The following is a 23,346-nucleotide window of genomic DNA, read 5'->3' on the forward strand; positions in this document are numbered from 1 at the left end:
CTCAAATCCTTTACAAATCCAGTAGCACACATGTGCTCACAGCTAAATGCAGAAGAATTAAGGGGACATTTTCGCCCTCATATGACAACCATATTCTTACTTCCATGCGTACTAGTAGTCTAAGTTCTGAAAATTTCTCAGGGTGTCCCTAATTATTACAAATAATGTAAAATTATTTAAATTTTTTTTTGTTAAAACACAATTCAGTTTACTTAAAATTTAAAAATGAAAATTCGCTGTAGACCAATGTGAGAAAATGAAGTTGTAAAACTAATACCAAGTATGTTTTCAAAACACCTCCTCTAGGTAGTTGTGGAAATGCTGATTTGAGGTAAGATAACGTTAATGACAAAGAGCTACCATTTTGTGTCTTTACTACTGATCAGGTCTAGCCTCATTTTTAAATCTTTACAACAACCTGTGGGCCAGATTTTGTCACCCCACTTTAGAGAAAGAGGACGTAGGACATAGAAAGGTTAAATAAGTTGCCCAGGGTGACAGAGCTGGGATCTGAACCCAGACATGTCTAACCCTAAAGTTCATGTTCTTAATTGCTATTCTATATAGCCACTTTACCCTAGCATTGACCTAGGTCCTTCCCTCTGTTCTAGTCCTTCCCCTGTAATGCTCACCTCTGGGAAAATAAGGTCCTTATTCCACCTCTTAACCCACAAGAGAATCTCATTGCCAAGTAAAAGATACATGTATCTCATTTTCCCCATTTCAGAAATGGAGAAAATAACTATCTCCTGGGATTATTGTAAGGGTTAAATTAGTTAAAATACATTAAGTGCTTAGAAACGTGCCTGGTACCATGTAGGCTCTCAATAAATGGTAGCTGTTTCCGTGTGTGCGTGTTTTTGTAAGTTACATAATCTGTTCTCTTTGGACAGAGTGAGACTTTAAATTATTTGGTAATGTTACAATAACATGCCTTTTATGGTTCCACAGAACACAAAATGAAAGTACTTTTGAAGTTAATGAATACTCCAGGGTTCTTAAAGCTTTCTGAAATGTCTAAATTCCAGGAGTGGGAAGGCATATGGTTTCTGTTGCTGAGAAATTTTAAATTTTATTTTTTTTCATTCTTTTTTAAGATTTTATTTACTTATTCATGAGAGATACAGAGAGAGGCAGAGACCCAGGTAGAGGGAGAAGCAGGCTCCAAGCAGGGAGCCTGATGTGGGACTCGATCCTGGGACTCCAGGATCACACCCTGGGCCAAAGGCGGGCACTTAATCACTGAGCCACCCAGGCGTCCCAAATTTTAAATTTAATTTTAAATTTTTAAGGGGGATCCCCCCCCGTTGCATGTGCTTCCCATCCTTATCCACTGCCATACCTCCAGGGCAGCAACAGGACAGCTGGACGCAAGGTACAGGTCTTGAGCCAGGTTGAAGTCATTAGTAAACATGGCAAGATGTCCTGCCAAAAGATTGTAGTCATCTATTCCCTACAAATAAAAGCAATTTTAATGAGAAGGAACACAGGGTTTCATTTCTTTTTTTTCTTTTTTTTTTAAAGCTTTTGCTTAGTAGGAAGTAGTAAGGTTTCATCGGTCAATTTGCTGATGAGTTATGGAAGACTCACTGCAGAAACAAAATGATTGAATAACATTTAGATCCTAATACAGTAAGTCTCATGAGATGCTGTTTACCTTTATCTGTTCCAAGGACATCACTATGCCCACATTTCCAATTGTCCGATAGACGCGAATTGCGAACTCCACTTCCATGTGATGGAGACAAGCTCTGGCCAGCTCATTCCAGGCAGTGTGATCATTCAGAATTTTGCACATTTCCCAAGCATCTGAAAACCTAGCATTTGAATATGTTGGTTTAATTGGGGAGCTCTACTTGACCCCTAGTTGGTAATTTTCAGGTTATATATAATTTAATGTTAGGTCTTATATTCTGCAAAACAGTTCTTCATCCTTAATCATCATTTCCAAATTATAGAAAATTGCATAAACTTTTCTTTCTTTATTGTACAGATACATGTTTTTTTTTTATTTTTTTTGGAAAAAAATTTTTTAAAGATTTTATTTATTTATTCATGAGAGACACACAGAGAGAGAGAGAGGTAGAGACACAGGCAGAGGGAAAAGCAGGTTCCATGCAGGGAGCCTGATGTGGAACTAGATCCCAGGACTCCAGGATCACTCCCTGAGCCGAAGGCAGGTGCTAAACCACTGAGCCACCCAGGGATCCCCTCTTGAATTTTTTACTAATCTGAATCTACTCTGTGTAACCACCTCCATCATTAACAACTAACTCTTTTTATTTGTTTTTGGGTTTACTTCACACATAGATGAAAATTATTTCTGTTCTCACATAAATCTAATGCAGTACTCTCTCTGTTCCTACATATTGGGAAGTTTAAAACAGGGGCCAGCAACTATGGCTTACACCCCAAATCCAGTCAGCTGTCTGCTTCCATGACTGAAGTCTGAGTGGAACATAGCCACTTGGCTTAATTTTTTATGGGCTGTCTTGACTGCTCTTGGGTTACAACAAAGGCTTGAACAGATGTGACAAAGATTTCATGGCTTTTAAAGCCTGAAATGCTCACCGTTTGGTCCATAACAGAAAAAGCTTGCTGATCTCTGTTTTTTTTTTTTTTAATTTTTATTTATTTATGATAGTCACAGAGGGAGAGAGAGGCGCAGAGACACAGGCAGAGGGAGAAGCAGGCTCCATGCACTGAGAGCCCGACGTGGGATTCGATCCCGGGTCTCCAGGACTGTGCCCTGGGCCAAAGGCAGGCGCCAAACCGCTGCACCACCCAGGGATCCCATGATCTCTGGCTTTAAAGCACAACCACAAATGCCAATTGAACTTTTTGTGGAACTGCTACATCAATGAATGTATTACATCTATCCATCTATTCACTTATTGCATTTTCCCACCCAATGTGCATTTATTGAGCACCTCTTTTGTGCCAGAAACTGTGTTTGGAACCAAGGTACAAAGATCAAACACACATTCACTGTCCTTTAGTTGGTCATGACTGGGGAAGGTGGAAGAGACAGATAAGTCAACAGATGACCCTGACACAGTGTGACAGAGGTTAACTGAGTGCTTCTAATATGTGAATCTGTGCCAAACACTTTGCATAGATTCTCTGTGTTACCCTAACAACCCTAACCACTAAGGAATATTATAATTTCTCCTTTATAGATGAGGAAGAGTGAAGCTCAGAGGCCTCCCAAGACCAGCCCATCACACAGCAGCAGGGTGCAAAGTGCTCTAAACCACTGTGTTTACTGCCTGGAGGCCATTCACCAGGAGGGCCAGCAACCCAGGCCACCAGAGGTTAGGGGGCTCTGGGGAAGGCATCCTTGAGCAGGAGAGGCCTCAGCTGAATGTGAAAAATAGGAGTTACTGCCTATAGACACAGAGGAAGGACATTCCGGGAAGGGAAAGCTGTATGTGCCAAGGCAAAGAATCATGAAAAATATTGAATTCAAGCAGCCAGCAGAACAGAGAGGGAGTAGAGGCACAGTTGAGACTAGTAATAAAACAAGGATCTAATACGTCCTGCTGAGGTCCCTGAGGAGGAGGGATTTCTTCCTCAAGGCAATGGGAAAGATCTCCAGCAGAGGGGTAAGAGGATCAGACTGATATTTTCAAGTGTAGTGAATAAATGAGATTGTCATGAGACTATCAGTAGAGAGAGCAGTCAGGGAGTGGTTCCATTATACATTACTCTGAGTGGGGGCCTGAGTTAATGGGGGAGTATGGGGTGGGGGTGGGGGAACGAAGAAAAGAGTCTGGTGTGTGGGTGTGCGTAGATATAGGTATAGGTGTGTGTGTTGGGACATGTACACATGGGATTAGGACCAGGGGAAGCGAGGGGGCTGGGGAAGATTAATTGTTTTGTTATTTTATTTTATTTTATTTTATTTTATTTATTTTATTTTATTTTATTTTATTTTATTTTATTTTATTTTATTTTATTTTATTATTTTATTTTATTTTATTTTATTTTATTTTATTTTATTTTATTTTATTTTATTTTATTTTATTTTATTTTATTTTATTTTATTTTATATTTTAAGATTTTATTTATTTATTCATGAGAGAGACCAGGGAGAAAGAGAGGCAGAGACACAAAGCAGAGGGAGAAGCAGGCTCCACGCAGGGAGCCCGACGCGGGACTCGATCCCAGGTCTCCAGGATCACGCCCCAGGCTGAAGGCGGTGCCAAACCGCTGAGCCATTCAGGGTTTCCCAGATGAATTGTTTTAAACAGAGCAAGTCTGAGGGGTTCATGGGCTTCCGAACACACAATTGGCAGGCAGTGGTAAATATACGTTTAAGTGAAAGATGGACATTTTGTTTTTTTTTTTTTTTTTTTTTTTTTTTTGAAAGATGGACATTTTGGACTCAGCCTCTTATGAATGCTATTGAAGCCATGTAAGTAGAGGAGATTCATTCAGAAAGAATCATTAGAGAAGAGAAGAGGGGGCTCATGGGACCCTGAGGAACAGCAACATTTAAGACAGGGTCAAAACCACAAAGAAGACTCAAGGTGGCTAGAACAGGTAAGACGAAAAAGCAGAAAAAGGAAATCCCAAGCAAGGCAAAACCAAATTTCTTATGTTGACATTAGGATACTGTTGAAATAATAGGTTTATTAGAATTTCACAGTAAGTATGCTATTTGGGCTTAGTACAACAGTATTTCCTTTAGGACTTACATACATTCTCACCTGGGCCTCACAATAATCCTGTAAACAAGATAAATACTATCATCTCCATCTATTTTAATAGGATTTGACCTTTAAAATCACAAAAGCAAATGAGACGCTCCAGAGAAGTGTTTTGAGTCCTACCTCTTGAGCATTAAAGTCTGTGTCAGCATTTGCCTCAGCTCATTAGGCTCCACATCTTTTAAACTGTCGAGGAACCTGTGCGTGCTCAGGTACATGTTGTTGATTTTTCCACTCTGCGTCTGGCAGGTCAGCTCTCCATTATATAACAGCAAAGGTTTATGAGAGAAGGGGACTTTGGTGCCTCCAGCCAAAATGACCTTGGATCCTTAGATTTTAAAAGACATTTTAATGCTGAAAGCGGATACCAGCACATAAATCAAAAGGAAGGTTTTAATTTCACTGTCATGGAAATCTGTCAACAAATGCACAAAAAGTGATTAAGTACCTTGTATCGTGTCCTTGTGAAAGACGTAAGTGTATACCTTATCATCATCGTATGCAATAAATACGCCTTTATCCATTGGCCAGTTTTCCCAAAGAACACCTTTGATGGTTGGTGAAAAGTCTGGAATCTCATAGGTAGCATCATTAACCTACAAAACAGGATTTACAGATTTGCCTCAAGACTGTACTTAAATGTCATCACTTGCCTTGGTAGGAGCCTGTTCCGCTGCCTTGGCTGGCGTAGCTTTTCCAGCAACCCAACAACACTGCAAGCACATTTCCTTTTTCTATTCTTGTACTAGATCTGGCTTGAAAGAAACCCTGTGTTTTATACGGCAAATTAAGGTTTTTCTCTAAAACTTGGTGAATTTTCAGGAAAAACTACAAGTATGGACACAAAGCTTCAGCTTAGGGGGAAAAAAAAGTTGAATCTGCTGAAGACAAGAGATATTTAAACTATGAACACACTGTGTTCAGAAAATTTTCAATACCTGGTAGAGAAATGCTCTAGCTAGAGAAGAAGCAGATTAATTCCTACGTATTTGAAAATCAAATTCCACTGGGTCTGTTTTCTTTCAAAAACTTCTCTATAATGCATCCCAATAAACATAAAATGTGCTGTTAGTGATATAAACTATTAAAAAAAATCAATCCACATATTCCAGGGACCTTGGCAGACAGGCTTATATATTTCCTGAATGTAAAGCTGAGGGGGGATCCCTGGGTGGCTCAGCGGTTTAGTGCCTGCCTTTGGCCCAGGGCGCGATCCTGGAGTCTGGGGATCGATTTCCACATCGGGCTCCCAGCATGGAGCCCGCTTCTCCCTCCTCCTGTGTCTCTGCCTCTCTCTTTCTCTATGTCTATCATAAATAAATAAATAAATCTTTAAAAAAAAATGTGAAGCTAAGAAATCCACCTCCACCCTACCTCATCTTGTTCTCAAAATAAGAACGAAATAGAAGACTCTTGTGAATAATACTATAGAGCTGTGCTGTCCAACACAGTAGCCACTGTTTCACATCTATATGTGGCTATTTGAACACTGAGATTTGTCTAGTCTGACTGAGATGAAAGTTTAAACTACCCACTAGGTCTCATGGAGCTAATATGAAAAAAAGGGTAAAGCATCTCAGCATATTTTTTACATAGATGACATACTGAGGTAGCAATGTTGGGTTAAATACATTAATTTCACCTGTTTCTTTTTATCTTCTTTTAAAAAAATATGGCTAGTAGAAAATTTAAAATTATATGTAGTTCTAATTATATTTCTATTAGACAGTGCTACTTTTCAGGTATCGTGCTAATTTTTTTTTTAATTTTTTTTTTAATTTTTTTTAATTTTTATTTATTTATGATAGTCACAGAGAGAGAGAGAGAGAGAGGCAGAGATACAGGCAGAGGGAAAAGCAGGCTCCATGCACCGGAAGCCTGACGTGGGATTCGATCCCAGGTCTCTAGGATCGCGCCCTGGGCCAAAGGCAGGCGCCAAACCGCTGCGCCACCCAGGGATCCCTCGTGCTAATTTCTCATATAAACGCAACCTCATTTAATTCTAACTCATACTATACAAGACAGGCATTCTTACTCCCATTTTGCAGATGAAGAGATTCAGCCACAAAGAAATTAGCCCAAAGATAGATAGCTAGGGGGGTGAGGACTTGAACCAGAAGGCAGTTTGGCTCTACAGTCTGCTTCTGACCACTGTGTTATACTGACCCTTGCTTTGTGCAGATGAGACAACCAATGTCACTCGACTGGTGGCAAAAGTCTTTTTTTTTTTTTATTAAGTTATTTTTATTTATTTATTTATTTATTTATTTATTTATTTTTTTTTTATTAAGTTATTTTTTAAAAAGATTTTATTTATTCATTCATGAGAGACACAGAGAGAGAAAGAGAGGCAGAGACACAGGCAAGGGAGAAGCAGGCTCCATGCAGGGAGCCCGACGCGGGACTTGATCCCGGGATTCCAGAATCACGCCCTGGGCTGAAGGCAGTGCTAAACTGCTGAGCCACCGGGCTGCCCCAAAAGTCTTTTTAAAAAGGCAACCATTTGTGAGTGCATACTACATGGCAGGCACTGTAGTAAAAGCTTTACGCACATCATCTTGTTAGTTTTTACATAGCAACCTACAGAGTAGATAGAGCTGCACCCATTTTATAAACGGTGAAACTGGGAACCCAATCAAGGTGAGAGCTCTGGAGGAAGCCACCCAGGGCTCATACCACGGATACCGTTTTCTGACTGTGTGACCTTGGACAAGGTACTTACCTTTTCTAACCTTAGTTTCTTCACCTTTTCTAACCTTAGTTTCTTCTTAGTTTAAATGGCCAATAATATGATTATTTGTTGGGGTGCCTGGTGGCTTGGTCAGTAGAACATTGTGACTCTTGATCTTGGGATTATGAGCTTGAGTCCTAGACTGGGCATAAAGTTTACTTTAAAAAAATATGAGTATTTATCTCTAGGGCTGCTTTAAGGATTAAGAGATAATTTATACAGTTAAGGAGTACTCAGCACAAAAATATTAGTCGTAATTATTACTAATCTTAAATCCAGGTCTGTTCGCCTGTCTTCAAAGTCCACGCACTTAACTACTACACTCTACATATTATGAACTTCCTGTAATACACAGCAAATCATCCTTAATGGGCTTCTGGAGTGTGACGTGGTACAAGGCTGTTTTATTAGGGTGTTTGTAGGGAAAAAGTCATCTCTCCCAATTCTACGGTACCCCATCAGTCACAGGGTGGGACAGCTGGTTGAATAAATATACATATGAAGGGAAGTGGCAAGGACATGTAAAACTTGACAGAGGAACAGCAGCCATCAGAATAGATACACATTTTCACATATGTACGCCACAGGAGCAATGTTTCTCTCAAATTTGTTGAAATGGAGTAGTAAAGTAAGCTGTAGGAGTAACAGACTTTGACAGGGTGAGTGATCAGATCAGATCAAATGCACAGCCCTCCGGGCTGGAGTCCAAAGGCCCTCGGTGGTGGGAAAGGCTCCGCACAAGCCTGCTGTTCCCTGCCCTGCCCAGCTCGCCTTCCCTGAAAGACTGTCTGGTGTCATTTAAAAGAGGAATTCACTCCTGTACTCCCCTTGGACATCTTGCCCACAACCGCCTAAGAGTCTAACCCAGCAGGGAGATCTTCATTTGGATAAAAGCGAACACCGCCCAAGGGCTGGGTTAGGGAGAGTCAGTCTTTTGTGTGGATGTTGTTTTACCCAGACTCTTTTTTTCCTTAACATGTAACTAAGCTGCAGGTTAGAGTTGGAGATGGGAGTGGGAATGGGAGGAAACAGTGAGATAGTTCTGGAACTTAAGGGGTTTAAGGGTAGTAAAGCAAAACAGAGGCAGGGCTTTCACTAACACCTGCTAAATAGCTACCAGATGCCTGATCATGTGTTTAGAAAAACCAACTCAGGGGATCCCTGGGTGGCTCAACGGTTTAGGGCCTGCCTTCGGCCCAGGACGTGAACCTGGAGTCCCGGGATCGAGTCCCACGTCAGGCTCCCTGCATGGAGCCTGCTTCTCCCTCTGCCCGTGTCTCTGCTCGCCTGCGCTCTCTCTCTCTCTCTCTCTCTCTCTCTCTCATGAATAAATAAAATCTTTAAAAATATAAAATCTTTAGAAAAACCAACTCACTGAAACCTCATGGCAACTCCATGAGGAAGGTCATGTAGCCTCTTTAACAGAAATTATCTAGGAAAGGAGAACTGTAAAAGGAGAAAGAAAAATGTGTCAATTCATTTAGACTGCTTTAGCTTTTCGCCCTTCCCCTAGCAGTCAGACCCCAGTTCTAACTTGGACTCTTGTCAGATCCCCGATTTCCCCACCTGCTTTCACAGGACCCTCAGCAGCAGCTTCCCTCTGTGGTGAACCCACGCAGGGAAGCCAGGCAGCTGGAATAACAGCCCTGTTACAAAAAGGGGATCTGTACAAGAGGAATTTCTGGGTCAAGAAGAAAGAACTCAGGGTTATCCTTCTCTTGAGGTCATTTTCCCTCATTTGTTTTATGACTGGGAGAGGAATGGCGTGAACAAGAACTGGCATATTGGGAATTTTGCCTAGATAATCCAGGTGCTCCTGTAGAAACCGGTTATATTTATCAAAGATAAAAAGAAGAGAAAAAAAAGAAAAAATTAAAGGAAGAAGAAGAAGAAGGACAAACAGGAAGGAAGGAAAGGAAGAGAGAGAAAAGGAAGGCAGGCAGGCAGGGAGGCTGGCTCAGTATCTTGTGAAGTGGCCAGTGAGGGGAAAGTGGTCTTCATCAAGTGGCTACTAAGGCAAGGGGAACAATTATTAGGATGCATCTCAGAGCAACTGTAGTCTCTGTGAACTGTGACCAAGAACATGCTAAATCATTAACTGGGTATCAAAAGTAAATGAAAAATTCAAGTACAACAAATGATGTAAAAAACTATCTCCTTCTAACCTATTTTTGAAAAAGTTAAGGATCTATAAAAATAAGAGTAACTGATTCTAAAAAGGGCCCATCTGTTTTTTATTATCTTATACAAAAATACCTTTTCTTTGTGTTTAGGATTATTAAGGCAAAAGGAAAATCAAGTGAGGTGGGCAGAGAGGAGTCCTTGCCTTCTCAAGCTTATTGCACACCTGGAGAGAAAAGTCATGCACATCAAGATGTACTGTAATACTGTGCAGTAAATAAGGTTAAAGCAGTACAGAATATAACTATTTTTCCATTTAAAAAATCCTTCTGGGACTGACACTATGAAAAACTATAGAATAATGGAGAAAGTTTTCTTGATGTAAATAGTTGTGAAAATGGATCACAAACACTATAAAGTACTACAATCCTTGAACTGTTTAAGAAAAAATTATTTTATATATAATATATATTAAAATACTTTTGCATATCACATTTAAAAAAAATGAATGCTTAAAAAAAATCTCCCAGACTTACTGGACAGTAGACAAATCCATCACTTTTTTCATCAATGAAAACTAATCTGGTCCCATTTGGGTCAGGAAAAATCTTTTTCACGCTGACAGGATGTCGATAATCATTAACAAACTGCCAGTCTTCAATGTAGAAATACTGAATAACACCAGTCTAAAAAAAAAAAACCCAGTAATAGACATAAAAGGTTGTCAAGAAAATACTGTAAGCATTTAAACATACTTCCAATTTTAAGAGAAAATATACCATATTTTTCATGAAGTCTAAAATAATATTTATTACATGTAGAGGTATAGACCCAAGAAAATAAGTGAGAATGTACATCTGATTCAACAATTAGTTCTAACATTCTTAGTGATATTAAAGCATAACTGATTTTTAGATTTTCATCTTACAGGAAATATCCTTACTGTTTAAGAATAGCTTTCCAAATCATGCTATTTTTAAACATTTTTGCTGTTAAGACAAATTAGAAAATTAAACAAAACCATCTGATGCAATCAATTGTATTTCTATATATTAGCAATGAACTATAGATACCAAAATTTAGAAATATATTACCATTTATAATCATTTAAAAAATGAAATATTTAGGTATAATATTTTGCTAATATTTATTAGCAAAACTTGCATAGAATTTGTATGCTAAAAACTATATAACACTGATGGAAAAATCAAAGAAGATCTAAATAAATGGAGAGGTATACTCTATTCATGGATTGGAAGACTCACCACAATAAACATGTTAATTAATTCTCTCTGATATACAGGTTTACTATAATTCCAATTCAAATCTTAAGACTTTTTTTATAGATAGAAACAAGATTATTCTAAAATTTATATGAAATGGCAAAGGAACTAGAATAAAGCAATTTTGAAAAAAAAAAGAATAAGATGGGAAAATTAGTCTATTCCATTTCAAGACTTCTTTTTTTTTGTTCTGCTACAGTAATCAAAACTGTGTAGTATGGATGAAGGGACAGACACATAGATCACTGGAACAGAATAAATAAGCCCAGAATAGACCCACCCAGATATCCCCAGAGATTATTTTCCCTTTTTAAAAGATGTCTGCATTTTAATAAAAAAAAAAAAAAGCATACTGAAGTATAACTCACATACCATGTAATTCACCCACATAAAATGTACAACTCCATGGTTTTTTGTCTTTTCACAGAGTTGCATACTTGATCACAATTCATTTAAAGATATTTTATCACTTCAAAAAGAAACCCCATTTAGTAGTCTTTCCTTAATCTCCCCAACCCCCCTCCCACTCCCCTGCCACCCTGCAGTCTTAGGCAACCACTAATCTACTTTTTATCTCCATAGATTTGCCAATTCTGGACATTTCATATACATGGTATCATACAGTATGTGGCCTTTTGATTGTCTTCTTTTACTTAACATGATGTTTTCAAGGTTCGTCTATATATCAGTATATATCAGTATTTTATTCCTTTTTGCTGCCAAACAAGTCTATTGTACAGATATGCTATATATTGTTTACTTATCAGTTGATGGACATTTGGGTTGTTTCCAGCTTTTGATTATTGTAAATAATTTTGCTATGAATACTGGTATACAAATTCTTGTGTGGAAATATATCTTCATTTCTCTGACAAAAAGGGGGACTGGTATACCAAAAACTCGAAAACACTAAGAGAAATTAAAACCTAAATTAATGGAGATAAAACCTAAATTAATGGAGATATATACCTTGTTCATTGGTGAGTAGATTTTGTTAAGATGGCAACTGATCTATAAGTTCAACATGATCCCTTTAAAATTCCCAACAGGCTTTTTGTAAAAATTGACAAGCTCAAAAGTTGAGCAAGTTCAAATGGGAATGCAAAGTACTGAGAATAGCCAAAACAACTTTGAGAAAGGAGCTCAAAATTGGAGGGCTAATGCTACCTGATTTCAAGACTTATTATAAAGGTACAGTACTTAGAACAGGGTGATAGTGTTATAAACACAAACACACATATCAATGGAATGAGCAATTCCAGAAAAATATCCACACATTTATGGACAATTGATTTTTGACAAAAGTACAAAGAGGAGTGAGTGGAGGAAGGACAGTCTTTTCAACAAATGGTGCTAAAACAATTGGAATATCTATAAACAAAAAAATAAACTTTGATCTATAACTCACAGCATAAATAAAAATTAACTCAAAATGGATCATAGACCTAAATATAAAACATAAAGCTATAAAGCTTACAGATGAAAACACAGGAGAAAAACTTTGTGACCTTGGGTTAGATTACTTAGATATGATACCAGAAGCATGATCTGTAAAAAACAAATTAGTAAATTGACTTCATCAAAATTTTTAAAAATGTCTTTTCTTTAAAGACACTGTTAGGAGAATGAAAAGACCACTGATACACTGGGAAAAAAATACTTGCAAAGCATGTATCTGATAAAGGACTTGAATCTAGAATATATAAAGAATTCTCAAAAATCAATAATAAGAAAACAATCCAATTAAGAAATGGCCAAAGAAATTTGAACAGACACTTCACCAAAAATATACAGAGAACAAACAAGCATGTGAAAAGATGCTGGTGGGGGTAGGGAAGGAAGAAAAGAAAGAAAAGATGCTTCACATGAGTCCATTAGGGAAAAGCAAATTAAAATCACAGTTAAGATTTCATTCAGTACACACTTAAGAGTGGCTGAAATTAAAAAGACTGACCATATCAAATGTTCGTGAGGATGTAGAGGAATTGGAACATCCACACAGTTGATGGGAATGTAAAATGGTACAAGCAATTTAGAGAATAGTCTGTCAGTTTCTTAAAAACTTAAACATACACATGCCATATGATGTAGTCATTCTACTTCTTAGTATTTATCCAAAAGAAAAGAAAACACATGCCCATGCAAAGACTTGAACATGAATGTTTATAGCAGCTTTATTTGTAAATACCCCATACTGGAAACAATCCAGGCTGGAAACAACCCCAAACTGAAAATAGCCCCCAATGTCCATCCTTGGGTTCATGGTTAAGTCAATTTTAAGTGTATTCTATAAAATGCAAAAAAGAAAAAGTAATCAATAATTGATACACACAAGAGAAATAAGCCTCAAAATAATGATCCTGGATAAAAGAAGGCAAATAGAAAGAAGTACATACTCTGATTCCATTTACATAAAACTAGAAAACAGAAACTCACTTATAGTGACCTCAGAGGGGGCGGGACAGGAAGGAGGAATCATATAGGGGCATGAGAAAACTTTTGGCAATGATGAATACGTTCACTATTTTGATTAAGTTGATGGCGTTTCGCAAGTATATACACATCAAAATTGTTATATAATTGTAGACTTTAAATAGTGCAGTTTGTTGTATACTAATAACTTGATAAAACTTTAAAGTCATATTTTCAGAATTACTCAAGAAAGAGACTGAGATAAATGCTGACTTACTGACAGACTATAACACTTCAAGTTTTTTGTTTTTTTTTTGAGAGAGAGAGAGACAGAGACAGAACACAGGCAGAGGGAGAAGCAGGCTTCATGCAGGGAGCCTGATGTGGGACTCGATCCCAGGTCTCCAGGATCATGCCCCGGGCTGAAGGCAGCGCTAAACTGCTAAGCCACTGAGGCTGCCCTTGAGTTCTTTTTTAAAAATTTATTTATTCATGAGAGACACAGGGAGAGAGGCAGAGACGTAGGCAGAGACAGAACCAGGCTCCTCCTAGGGAGCCTGATGCGGGACTCGATCCCAGGACCCCAGGATCATGACCTATGCCAAAGGTAGATGCTCAACCACTGAGCCACCCAGTCATCCCACACTTTGAGTTCTTATTTCAAAATGCCATGTGGAATAGTGGTTCAAGTGTCACATTTGTCACAAACTTACTAACTGCTTAATCTTCACTTTTCTTTAGTCTCTAAAACTTCTCTGCTTATTTTATAAAACTAATGAGATAAAATAAGTGAGATTAAGGCTTTACAAACTGTTATGTTATCATACAAATGTATTATATTTACTATTATTTACCATATCCCTTACCACTTAATTTGACACATGAAACCTACCCTATTGGTATATATTAGTAAAAAGATTATTATTTTATGTCGAACTTAAATTTAAAGTCTCTCTTATGGCAATAAACATGTTTTAAAACATGCTTTAAAAAAAAACAGTTTAATGTGAGAAAATGAAGCATTTGAAACTGTGAATAATTGTTTTTCTAATGCGGAAAATAGTGCCCTTCCTACCACCTATACTAAATTCTTTTAGAGACTGAACAAGATAATAGGCATGATATGCTCTGAAAACATTTACAAATGTAAGATGCTACTACTAGAATGTTCATCTAGCTAGCTTACTATGTAGAGGTATAGGGTACTGGTAACTCAAAAGACCAAAAGCCAGGGAGGGGCATCTGGGGTGGGTCAGTCAGTTAAGTGTCCAACTCCTGATTTTTGCTCGCATCATGATCTCAGGGTTGTGAGACTGAGCCCTGCATTGGGCTCCACACTGAGCCTGGTGCCTCCTTAAGATTCTCTTTCTCCCTCTCCCTCTGCCCAACCTCCAACTCTCTCTTTTTCAACACAATCCCCAAAAGATCAAAGTAGGATTCTCAATATTCAATTTTACTATTCATTAAATGCCTACTAAATGTAGGCCCTGGAGATCTAAAGCTGAATAAGCTACCTTATGTTCATCATCAAATTAAATTAGCATCTAGATAAGGAAAATGAGGCTTGGAAGGGGTTAAGTAGCACCTAGCAAGTAATAAAACTGGCATTTGAGCCCAGATTTTCCAAACTCCAAAGTCTGCTCTTTTTACTCTGCCGTCAGAATTGTTTATAATCAAAAGCACTTGATACTAGCAAATTATGTGATCTATATGTTGGGCTGTACATAAGTGTGTACGTACTGTACATAGCAATTTAACATAATGTATACAATACACATATATATATATTACAAAGTAAAAATTAGAAATTTCCCCATGTTCTATATCAAAGAAGCCAATACCTACATCTGTACCATAGATGAGGAAATCACCAGTTAAGGCATGGCATAAAATACGGCACTTATCATCCACTGCTGGGAAAAGCCGAGTCTCACGTTCTTCTTGAGCATCCAAGATCTCACTTTCTATCTAAAACATAAAGAATCAGAGTATCTTATAGATTTGAGTAAAGTGGGTCCACACCATCTTGGGAGATAGGGGAAGGTCCTCTCCTGAAGTTCAATTAAACATTCAGACTCCTCAGGCTACCAGTCTAATGAGAAAGACATCAGACAGGGATCACAGCTTGCCAGCCGGGCAGCATTAAACATCCCTCTTCGGTGGGAATAATCTTTGTGGGAGGCTCTACAGTGGTCTAGTAGCTATTCTCTGGCTTCCCAGAAGCAAAGAGCCAAGAAATAGATGTAGGAGATGCCCTTGGTTAGAAGCCAATATCTTCTTTTTTAAAGTCTCTATTTCTTTTTTTATGCTAGATCCTTTTTTGAAAGTTTAAATTCAATTAATTAACATATTATTAGTTTCAGAGGTGGAGATTAGTGATTCATCAGTTTTATATAATACCCAGTGCTCATTACATCACGTGCCCACCTTAGTTCATCACCCAGTTACCCCACCCCCCGTCCCTCTCCCCGCCTCCCCTCCAACAACCTTCATTTTATTTCCTATGATTAAGAGTCTCAATGGTTTGTCTCAGGAGCTACTATCTTTTGAACAATTTAACCGGCACAGTTTCAAGGATTCCCCGTAAGTGATATGCCCAAATATATAAGTCAATTCATTTCAGGAAGCTCAGACATAGAACTTTCCAATCAGTTTTTAATTTCTTACTAGATGCATTTTCCAACTGGGTCATTTTTACCATGGCAATATTGTGAGTAGCATAGTTAAAACTTTGTTGGCTTTCTTGGAAAAGAATAAGAAAATTAACTGAACATCTCATCCAGAAGGGCAAAGAGTTTTGTTAGTCCTTTTTTGTATATTTTTTTATTGGAGTTCGATTTGCCAACATATAGCATAACACCCAGTGCTCATCCCGTCAACACACTTGATTTTCTAGCTAGTCTGTATGTGGTTGCTTCCTGACCAATGTTCTTGGTAATATGACATTAAGCTGTTCATTATCATCACTAAACCGGGTCATCCATCAAGAGTCCTGAGGGCTCCAGGACATCAAAATTATACTTACCAAATGCAACTGGACTTTGCCTTCAAAAAGTGCAGCAGCATAGTCAGAATGAAGACAAACACTGGCAACTGTCCCCAGATACTCCACATCTTTCAATTTTTTAACAGCTGTAGCAATAAAAAAACACACATGTAGAAATATAATTACAAAGATTTGCAAATAATTTTTAAATGAGTGCATTTTTTAAATGAGTGCATTTTTAAGGATATTCTAAATCTAAAATTTTTATTTTAGCCACTGTAAAGAAAATCTTAGTTGTTACATAAATTTGCCTTCAGGAATTCCATAATGAATCACATGAAACAAAGTAGTAGAAAATAAAATTACACGTGAAACAAACAAAAGTTTCCACTTTAGTGACAATAAGCTTAATGGAGGCTAAATCTCCAGCTTGTTCTACTCCTAAGGGATATCTGACCTCCAGTGGGGAGAAGAAAAAGCAAGGCTCCCTTCAGATGCTAGTGGTCATTACCTCAAGAATAAAAGGAATAGGGAGGAACTCAATTACCTGACCAAGGAGTGCCTAAGAAGGACATTGTGCAAAAGTGGATCACATCATTTTATTTCATTTAGTTTTCCTCATGACCCCTTACGTGTAGAAGAATCCTAATATTCTGGACGAAGTCTTCTAAACCAAGGCTCAGAGAAGTAAAGAATTTATCTAGTCACCCAGCTAGCTACAAGAGGCAGCTGGGGAATTTAAACTCAGGGCCTAATTCCTAAGGTCATACTCTGCCCACTATACCATGCTGTATTCACTACAAAGGTAAAGAATAAGATCTTTCCAAAAATTATGCAAAATTTTTATTTATTTTTATTTTTATTTTTTTTATGCAAAATTTTTAGAGGATTCACAAAACTGTTTAAGCTTAAGAAAGAGACAGCTGAAGGAAAAGAGTGAAAGACATGGTGCTTCCCAAACAGTAACAGAATTTAAATGCTAAGTAAGAAAGTAAGAAAACGACAGCTGGATTGATACTTGCCATTCTCTCCGAGGACATAAAACCAAGCCCGATTATTCATTCCCACGGCCAGATGATAAAGCCCTACTGCTACAAAATTGGGTTCCACGTCAACAGAAACTGTGATTGGCAGCTCCTATAATACAGAAAAAGCACAGTAGCAAATCAACTGCTACAACTGTTTTGATTTTCCTAATAAATCAAATCAAAATAACACCATGATCATACTCCTTCAACAGGGTTGGCTACGGTGACTTCAAGGAGGGAGGTGAGGTACGCGATCCTTGTGCTGCAGGCATCCCCGAGTATGGGAAGCTTGGTCAGGAAAACATGCAGAGAGCCCCTTTGGGTAGACAATGCCAGCAACTGGCCATCATCTGTCCAGGACAACGTGCCCAAACCTGAAATATTTGACAGAATCAAGGATTAATAAAAAACAAGTTATATTGGTGCAAACAAGCAAGTATTTTCATGTAAGCTGCAGACATAAAAATCTTCAAGTGCTATCTTTAATAGTTTAGTCTATACAAAGTAAAAATTCACCACGGGCAGGTATGCATGTGAACAGGAGCACTGATTCATTCAGTAGTGGATCAAAGGGAAAGAGTGTAAGAATTTAGGTTTTATAACTGAAATTGAGATTAAATTTGGATCAAAGTGGACTTACAGTCCTCTATAATTACTAAAATAAGTAAGTTCTTTCAGGGAACTCTAATGAAGGGTGTTAGTTTTATTCCTCCTATGATTAATGTAAATCAAATAATAATAAACACATTACTCTGTCACTGCAGTGATAAAATGTCACTCTGCTTCAGAAAAATCAGTACCTTTATTTTCATCGTCCAGGTTGATTATAGCATACATGTCTTTCAGTTCTGCCAAGTCATGAATTTTAATACTGAAAAATGAAAAAATATGTATATTGTAAATACAGGTGTTAAATAAAATAGTTTTCATTCACAAAAAATTGTACGCTACAGAACAAGTCAGTGTTCTCCAAAAAGGGATATATGTAGGATAGATAATCTATTGGGTTGAGGTAAGACAATAATAGAATTTCTGTAATTTATTTTATCTTTAAAAGAAATCTCTTAGGGGTGTGGTGGATGTGCCTGGTTTAATTCTCTGATTTGTAGTTTCAGGAACAAAGAGGCTGAAGTTGCCCTGAAAAAAAGTATGAGTAGGAAAACATTCTCCCTAGCTGTTAGAGGAAAAAGGTTTCTTTTTGCAATGTGCTCCCCCCATCACCCTGACTTTCTTCATACAAAAAGTAATGAGGTATAGCAGAAAGAGCATTCGATTTGGAATCACAAGACATAGGTCAAAAACTCTGAAAAATTGGGGGCATTTTACTGCATAGGGTCACAGGGAAGATAGGTTGGCCAAAGAAAGCTGTGTAGCAGCACAATGTTGGCACCTAATGGCTATATCTTTCTTCCTGGTCTTAACACCCTCCTCCCTTCTGCCCTCCCAGAGCTTTTCCCCTTAATATTTTCTCTCATTGTTTTCATTTAACTTTTTATTTTGATATAATTATGAATCTGTATGCAACTATAAGAAATAATACAGAGATCATACATACCCTCCACCTTTCCCTCAAATGGTAACATCTTGAAAAACTATAGAATAATATTATAATGAAAATACTGACATTGATATAATCCACTGACCTTTTTCAGCTGTCCCAAGTTTTACCTGTATTCACCGTGTGTGTGTGTGTGTGTGTGTGTGTGTGTGTGTGTGTGTTTAGTAGTTCTATGCAATTTTATCACATGCAAGATTCCTGAGATCCACACCACAGGGTATAGAATAGTTCCATCACCACAAGGATCCCTTGTGTTGTCCTTTTATAAACACACTTAACCTCCTGCCTACCTACCCTAGCCCCGTCCTTAACCCCTAGCCACCACTAATCCATTCTCCTTTTCTATAACTTTATCATTTCAGCAATATTACATAAACGGAATCATACAGTATGCAGCATTTTGTGACTGGCATTTTTCACTCAGCACCCTTGTTGTATCAATAGTTTGTTCCTTCTAAATTTTTTTTTTTTAATTTATGAGCAACAGAGAAAGAGAGAGGCAGAGACACAGGCAGAGGGAGAAGCAGGCTGAATGGAGGGAGCCCGACATGGGACTCAATCCCAGGTCTCCAGGATTAGGCCCTGGGCTGAAGGCGGCGCTAAACCGCTGAGCCACCTGGGCTGCCCTAGTTTGTTCCTTTTAATGGTTGAGTACTATTCCATCATATAGATATACCAGTTGAACCACTCACCCACTGAACGGCATCTGGATTGTTCCTAGTTTTTGACTATTACAAATAAAGCTGCTGTGAACACTCATATTCAGGTTCTTCTGGAAATAGAAGCTTTTATGTTTCTGAGAAAAATGGCTAGGAGTGAAATTGCTGGGTCATACGATAATTGAATGTTCAGTTTGTTTAAGAAATTGCCAAACTATTTGAGTGATCTAGGTTCTCCTCATCCTTCCCAGCATTTGATGTTATCACTGTTTTTAATATACTAATACTGTGTGTTTCTCTGTTTATTTCTGTCTTTTTAAATTTCATTCAGCAGCATTTTGGAATTTTCAGCACACAGATCCTGTATATGTTAAGTGTATATCTAAATATTTCATTTTCTTTGGAGTGATTAAAAATGGTGGTATTTTTTAAAAAATGGTGTATTTTTTATTTGGTTTCCACATACTTGTTAACATATAGAAATGTGACTGATTTTTGTATGTTGATCTTACATCCTGAAATCTTGCTGCACTCTCTCTCGTTTTAGTTCTAGATGTTTCTTGTTTGTAGATTCCTTGAGATTTTCTACACAAGCAACCAGGTCATCTGCAAATAGAGATGGTTTTACTTTTCTCTTTCCAATCTGGATGTGGCTTATTTCTTTTTCCTGTCTTACTGCAGTGGCTAGAACTTCTAATATTAGGTTGCATTAGAGTAGTGAGAGTAGGTATCCTTGTCTTGTTCCCAATCTTAGGGGGCAAGCACTCAGTCTTTTTCACTATTAAGTTTGATGTTCGCTATAGGTTTTTTATAGACATTTTTTATCAAGTTGAGGTAATTCCCCTCCATCCCTTACTGAGAATTTTTATCATGAATGGGTGTTGGATTTTTTAAGACTGTTTCTGTATGTCATCTGATATATTCAGATGGTTCTTCAGCTGTTGATAGAGTAACTTCATTGATTTTTGAATGTAAATAAGCCTTGTGTACTTGGAATAAATCCCACTTGGTCATGAGGTATAATTCTTTTCGCATACTGCTGAATTCAGTGCATGAAATTCTGTTGAGGATTTTGTGTCCAAATTCATGAGAGAGATTGATCTTTCTTTTTTTTATACTTTGATTTTGGTGTAAGGGTAATACTAGTCCTTATAAAATAAATTGAGAAATGTTTCTTCCAGTTTTATTTTTTGAAGAGGTTTTATAAAATTGCTGTAAATTCTTTTTTTAAATGTTTGGTAGAATTCTCCAGTGAAACCATCTGAGCCTGGAAATTTTTCAGGAGCTTTAAAATTATTCAATTTCTTTAAGAGTTACGGGGCTAGTTAGGATAGATTATCTGTTTCATCTGGGTTGAGTTTTGGTAGTCAGTGATTTTTGAAGAATTTTTCCAATCATCTAAGTTGTCAAATTTCTAAGTTGTTTGTAGTATTCCTTTGTAATTCTAAACCTGTAGTATTCCTTTATTATCCTTTTAGTTGCTTCCATATCTGTAGTGATATTCCTGCTTCATTCCTGATATTGGGTATTTGTGTCTTTCTTGTCATTCTTACTAGAGGTTTATCAATTTTTTTTTCAAAAAAATCCAGCTGTTAGATTTTTTTCCTATTCTATTTTCAATGTCATCAGTTTCTGCTCTTTATTATTTTATTCCTTCTGCCTTACCCTTAGTTTGCTCTTTTTTTTCGAGTTTCTTGAGGTAGAAACTTAGATTATCAATTTGAGATTTTTTTCTTTTGTATGTAAGCACTTAATACTATAAGTTTTCTTCTCAGTACTGTTTTAGCTGTATCTCATATTTTGATATATTGCATTTTCATTTTTATTCAGTTGTATGTATTTTTAAATTTGCTTTGAGATATACTCAGGAATTATTTGGAAGTGGGTTAATTTCCAAGTGTTCATTGAATTTCCTGTTGTTTTCCTGTTATTCATTTCATGTGTGATTACATTACGGTCAAGGAACACATTTTGCATGACTTCAACTTAAATCTGTGGAGGTTTCATGGCCCAGAATATGGAATCTAGGTGCATGTTCCATGGATCCATAGAAAAAACATGTATTCTCTTGTTGGGTGGAATGTTCTATAGATGTCTATTAGGTCTAGTCGGTTTATAGTGCTGTCCAAGTCTGTTCAGAGTTTACCTAAGCTACTCCATGGTATTACTACCTTAGCATCCATTCTGTTTGGCCAAGTGGCCTGCAATGACCTTAATCCTACTAGTCCCTCCTGCAAATGCACACCCACAGAGTCACAAACAAGTGTTAATTTCCTAATGTGACTTCCCTAAAAGCCCTTTTGATCAACAGTCTTCCCTGCCTCCCAACACCATATGCCTTATGTGCCCCTTGGATAAGATCACTGGAGCCTTCCAAATACTTACTCTTTTGGTTAGAATTGACCAATCTAGCCTTAGCCTGGAAATCCTAAAGCAGTCTATTCACGAAGCCTGGTTTTCTTCTATGAACTCTCTTAAAAGCACATGCCCTTGGTTCTGTCTCTTTCTGTCTGCACTGTGCCTTGATCTCTCTGTGAGGCCCTTCAAGACAAGCCAGTTACTTCGTCTGGAAGTAACTTTTCTATTTCAATTTGTCTTGTGTGTGTTGAACTACAGCTCATGATCTGGCAGCCTGTGTTCCACTTAGTAAGTCTCAATTTGACACTTTTATTTCCTTTTTGATCTCCTATCTAGTTGTCCCATATATTATTGAAAGCAGGGTTCTGAAGACTTCAACTATTATTGTTGTCTATTTATTTCTCCCTTTAATTCTGCCAGTTGTTACTTCATCTATTGTGGGGCTCTGTTGTTAGGTGCATACTCATTTAGCAGTATGCTATCTAGTCAGTATGCAATATGCCTCTTCATCCCTGGTAATTTTCTTTCTTAGTCTGATATGAACATAGCCACCCAGCTCTCTTCGGGTTAGTGTTTGGATGATCTTTTCCATCCTTTTACTTTTTAATTTAGTTATTTCATTATATCATTACATTGAAGTGAGTTTCAGCAAATAATAGGGTCATTTAAAAATTCTATTCTAAAAAAAAATTCTATTCTAATAGTCTAATAGCATTGTCATTTACACATTTAACATAGTTAATTGATCTGTATGGTTTTGTTTCTCCCTTTTGTTTCCATTTCTCCTTTCTTGCCACCTTTTAGATTTGAACATTTTCCAGTATTCCCTTTTAATTTACCTATTGGGTAAATTATATTTCTTAGTGATTGCTGTAGATTATAACATACATATTTAATTTCTCATAGGCTCTTTAGAATCAGTATTTTACCACTTCAAATATTATAGAAATCACATATAATAACTTTAGCCTCTCCTCTTTTTTTAAACATTTTATTTATTTTTTAAAGATTTTGTTTATTTATTTATTTGAGAGAGAGAAAGAGTGCATGCAGGAGTGAGCAGAAGGGGCAGAGTGAAATGGAGAAGCAGACTTCCCACTGAGCAGGGGCCCTGACATGGGGCTCAATCCCAAGACCCTGAGGTCATGACCTGAGCTGAAGGCAGACATTTTACCAACTGAGCCACCCAGGAGCCCCTACCGTCTCCCCTTTCTATTGTGGTTGTCTTATGTAATGTATCTTAAACACTGAAAACACTATCAAACAATATCATAATTTTTACTTTAAACAGCAACATATATGTTTAAAAAAAATCTCAAAAGAAAAAAAATGAGCTGCTATATTTACCATTTCTGTTGCTCTTCCTTAATTCCTGATGTCCCAAATTTCCTTCTGTCATCTGTTCTCTTCCATTTGAAGAACTTCTTTCAGCAATTCTATAACAGGTCTGCTAGCAATAAATTCTCTTCATTTTTCTTCATCTGAGAAGAAACCACTG

General features: G+C 37.3%; 1 protein-coding gene across 2 annotated transcripts in view; it reads right to left on the reverse strand.

Annotated features, from left to right (window-relative positions):
- The window catches only part of WDR19 (WD repeat domain 19), a 91,331-nt gene that overhangs the window by 42,289 nt on the left and 25,696 nt on the right, over positions 1–23,346 (reverse strand). For both annotated transcript variants that reach the window (XM_025997729.2, XM_025997736.2), the window contains exons 10-19: positions 18,074–18,144; positions 17,475–17,647; positions 17,268–17,382; positions 16,285–16,391; positions 15,105–15,227; positions 10,101–10,250; positions 5,161–5,308; positions 4,836–5,040; positions 1,658–1,817; positions 1,343–1,453 (exon numbers count right to left, since the gene is read on the reverse strand). In XM_025997729.2, coding sequence (XP_025853514.1) covers positions 1,343–1,453; positions 1,658–1,817; positions 4,836–5,040; positions 5,161–5,308; positions 10,101–10,250; positions 15,105–15,227; positions 16,285–16,391; positions 17,268–17,382; positions 17,475–17,647; positions 18,074–18,144 — 1,363 coding nt within the window. The remainder of the gene's footprint in view (positions 1–1,342; positions 1,454–1,657; positions 1,818–4,835; positions 5,041–5,160; positions 5,309–10,100; positions 10,251–15,104; positions 15,228–16,284; positions 16,392–17,267; positions 17,383–17,474; positions 17,648–18,073; positions 18,145–23,346) is intronic.

The sequence above is a fragment of the Vulpes vulpes genome, chromosome 14 (genome assembly GCF_048418805.1).
Source record: "Vulpes vulpes isolate BD-2025 chromosome 14, VulVul3, whole genome shotgun sequence".
Classification (NCBI taxonomy): Eukaryota; Metazoa; Chordata; class Mammalia; order Carnivora; family Canidae; genus Vulpes; species Vulpes vulpes.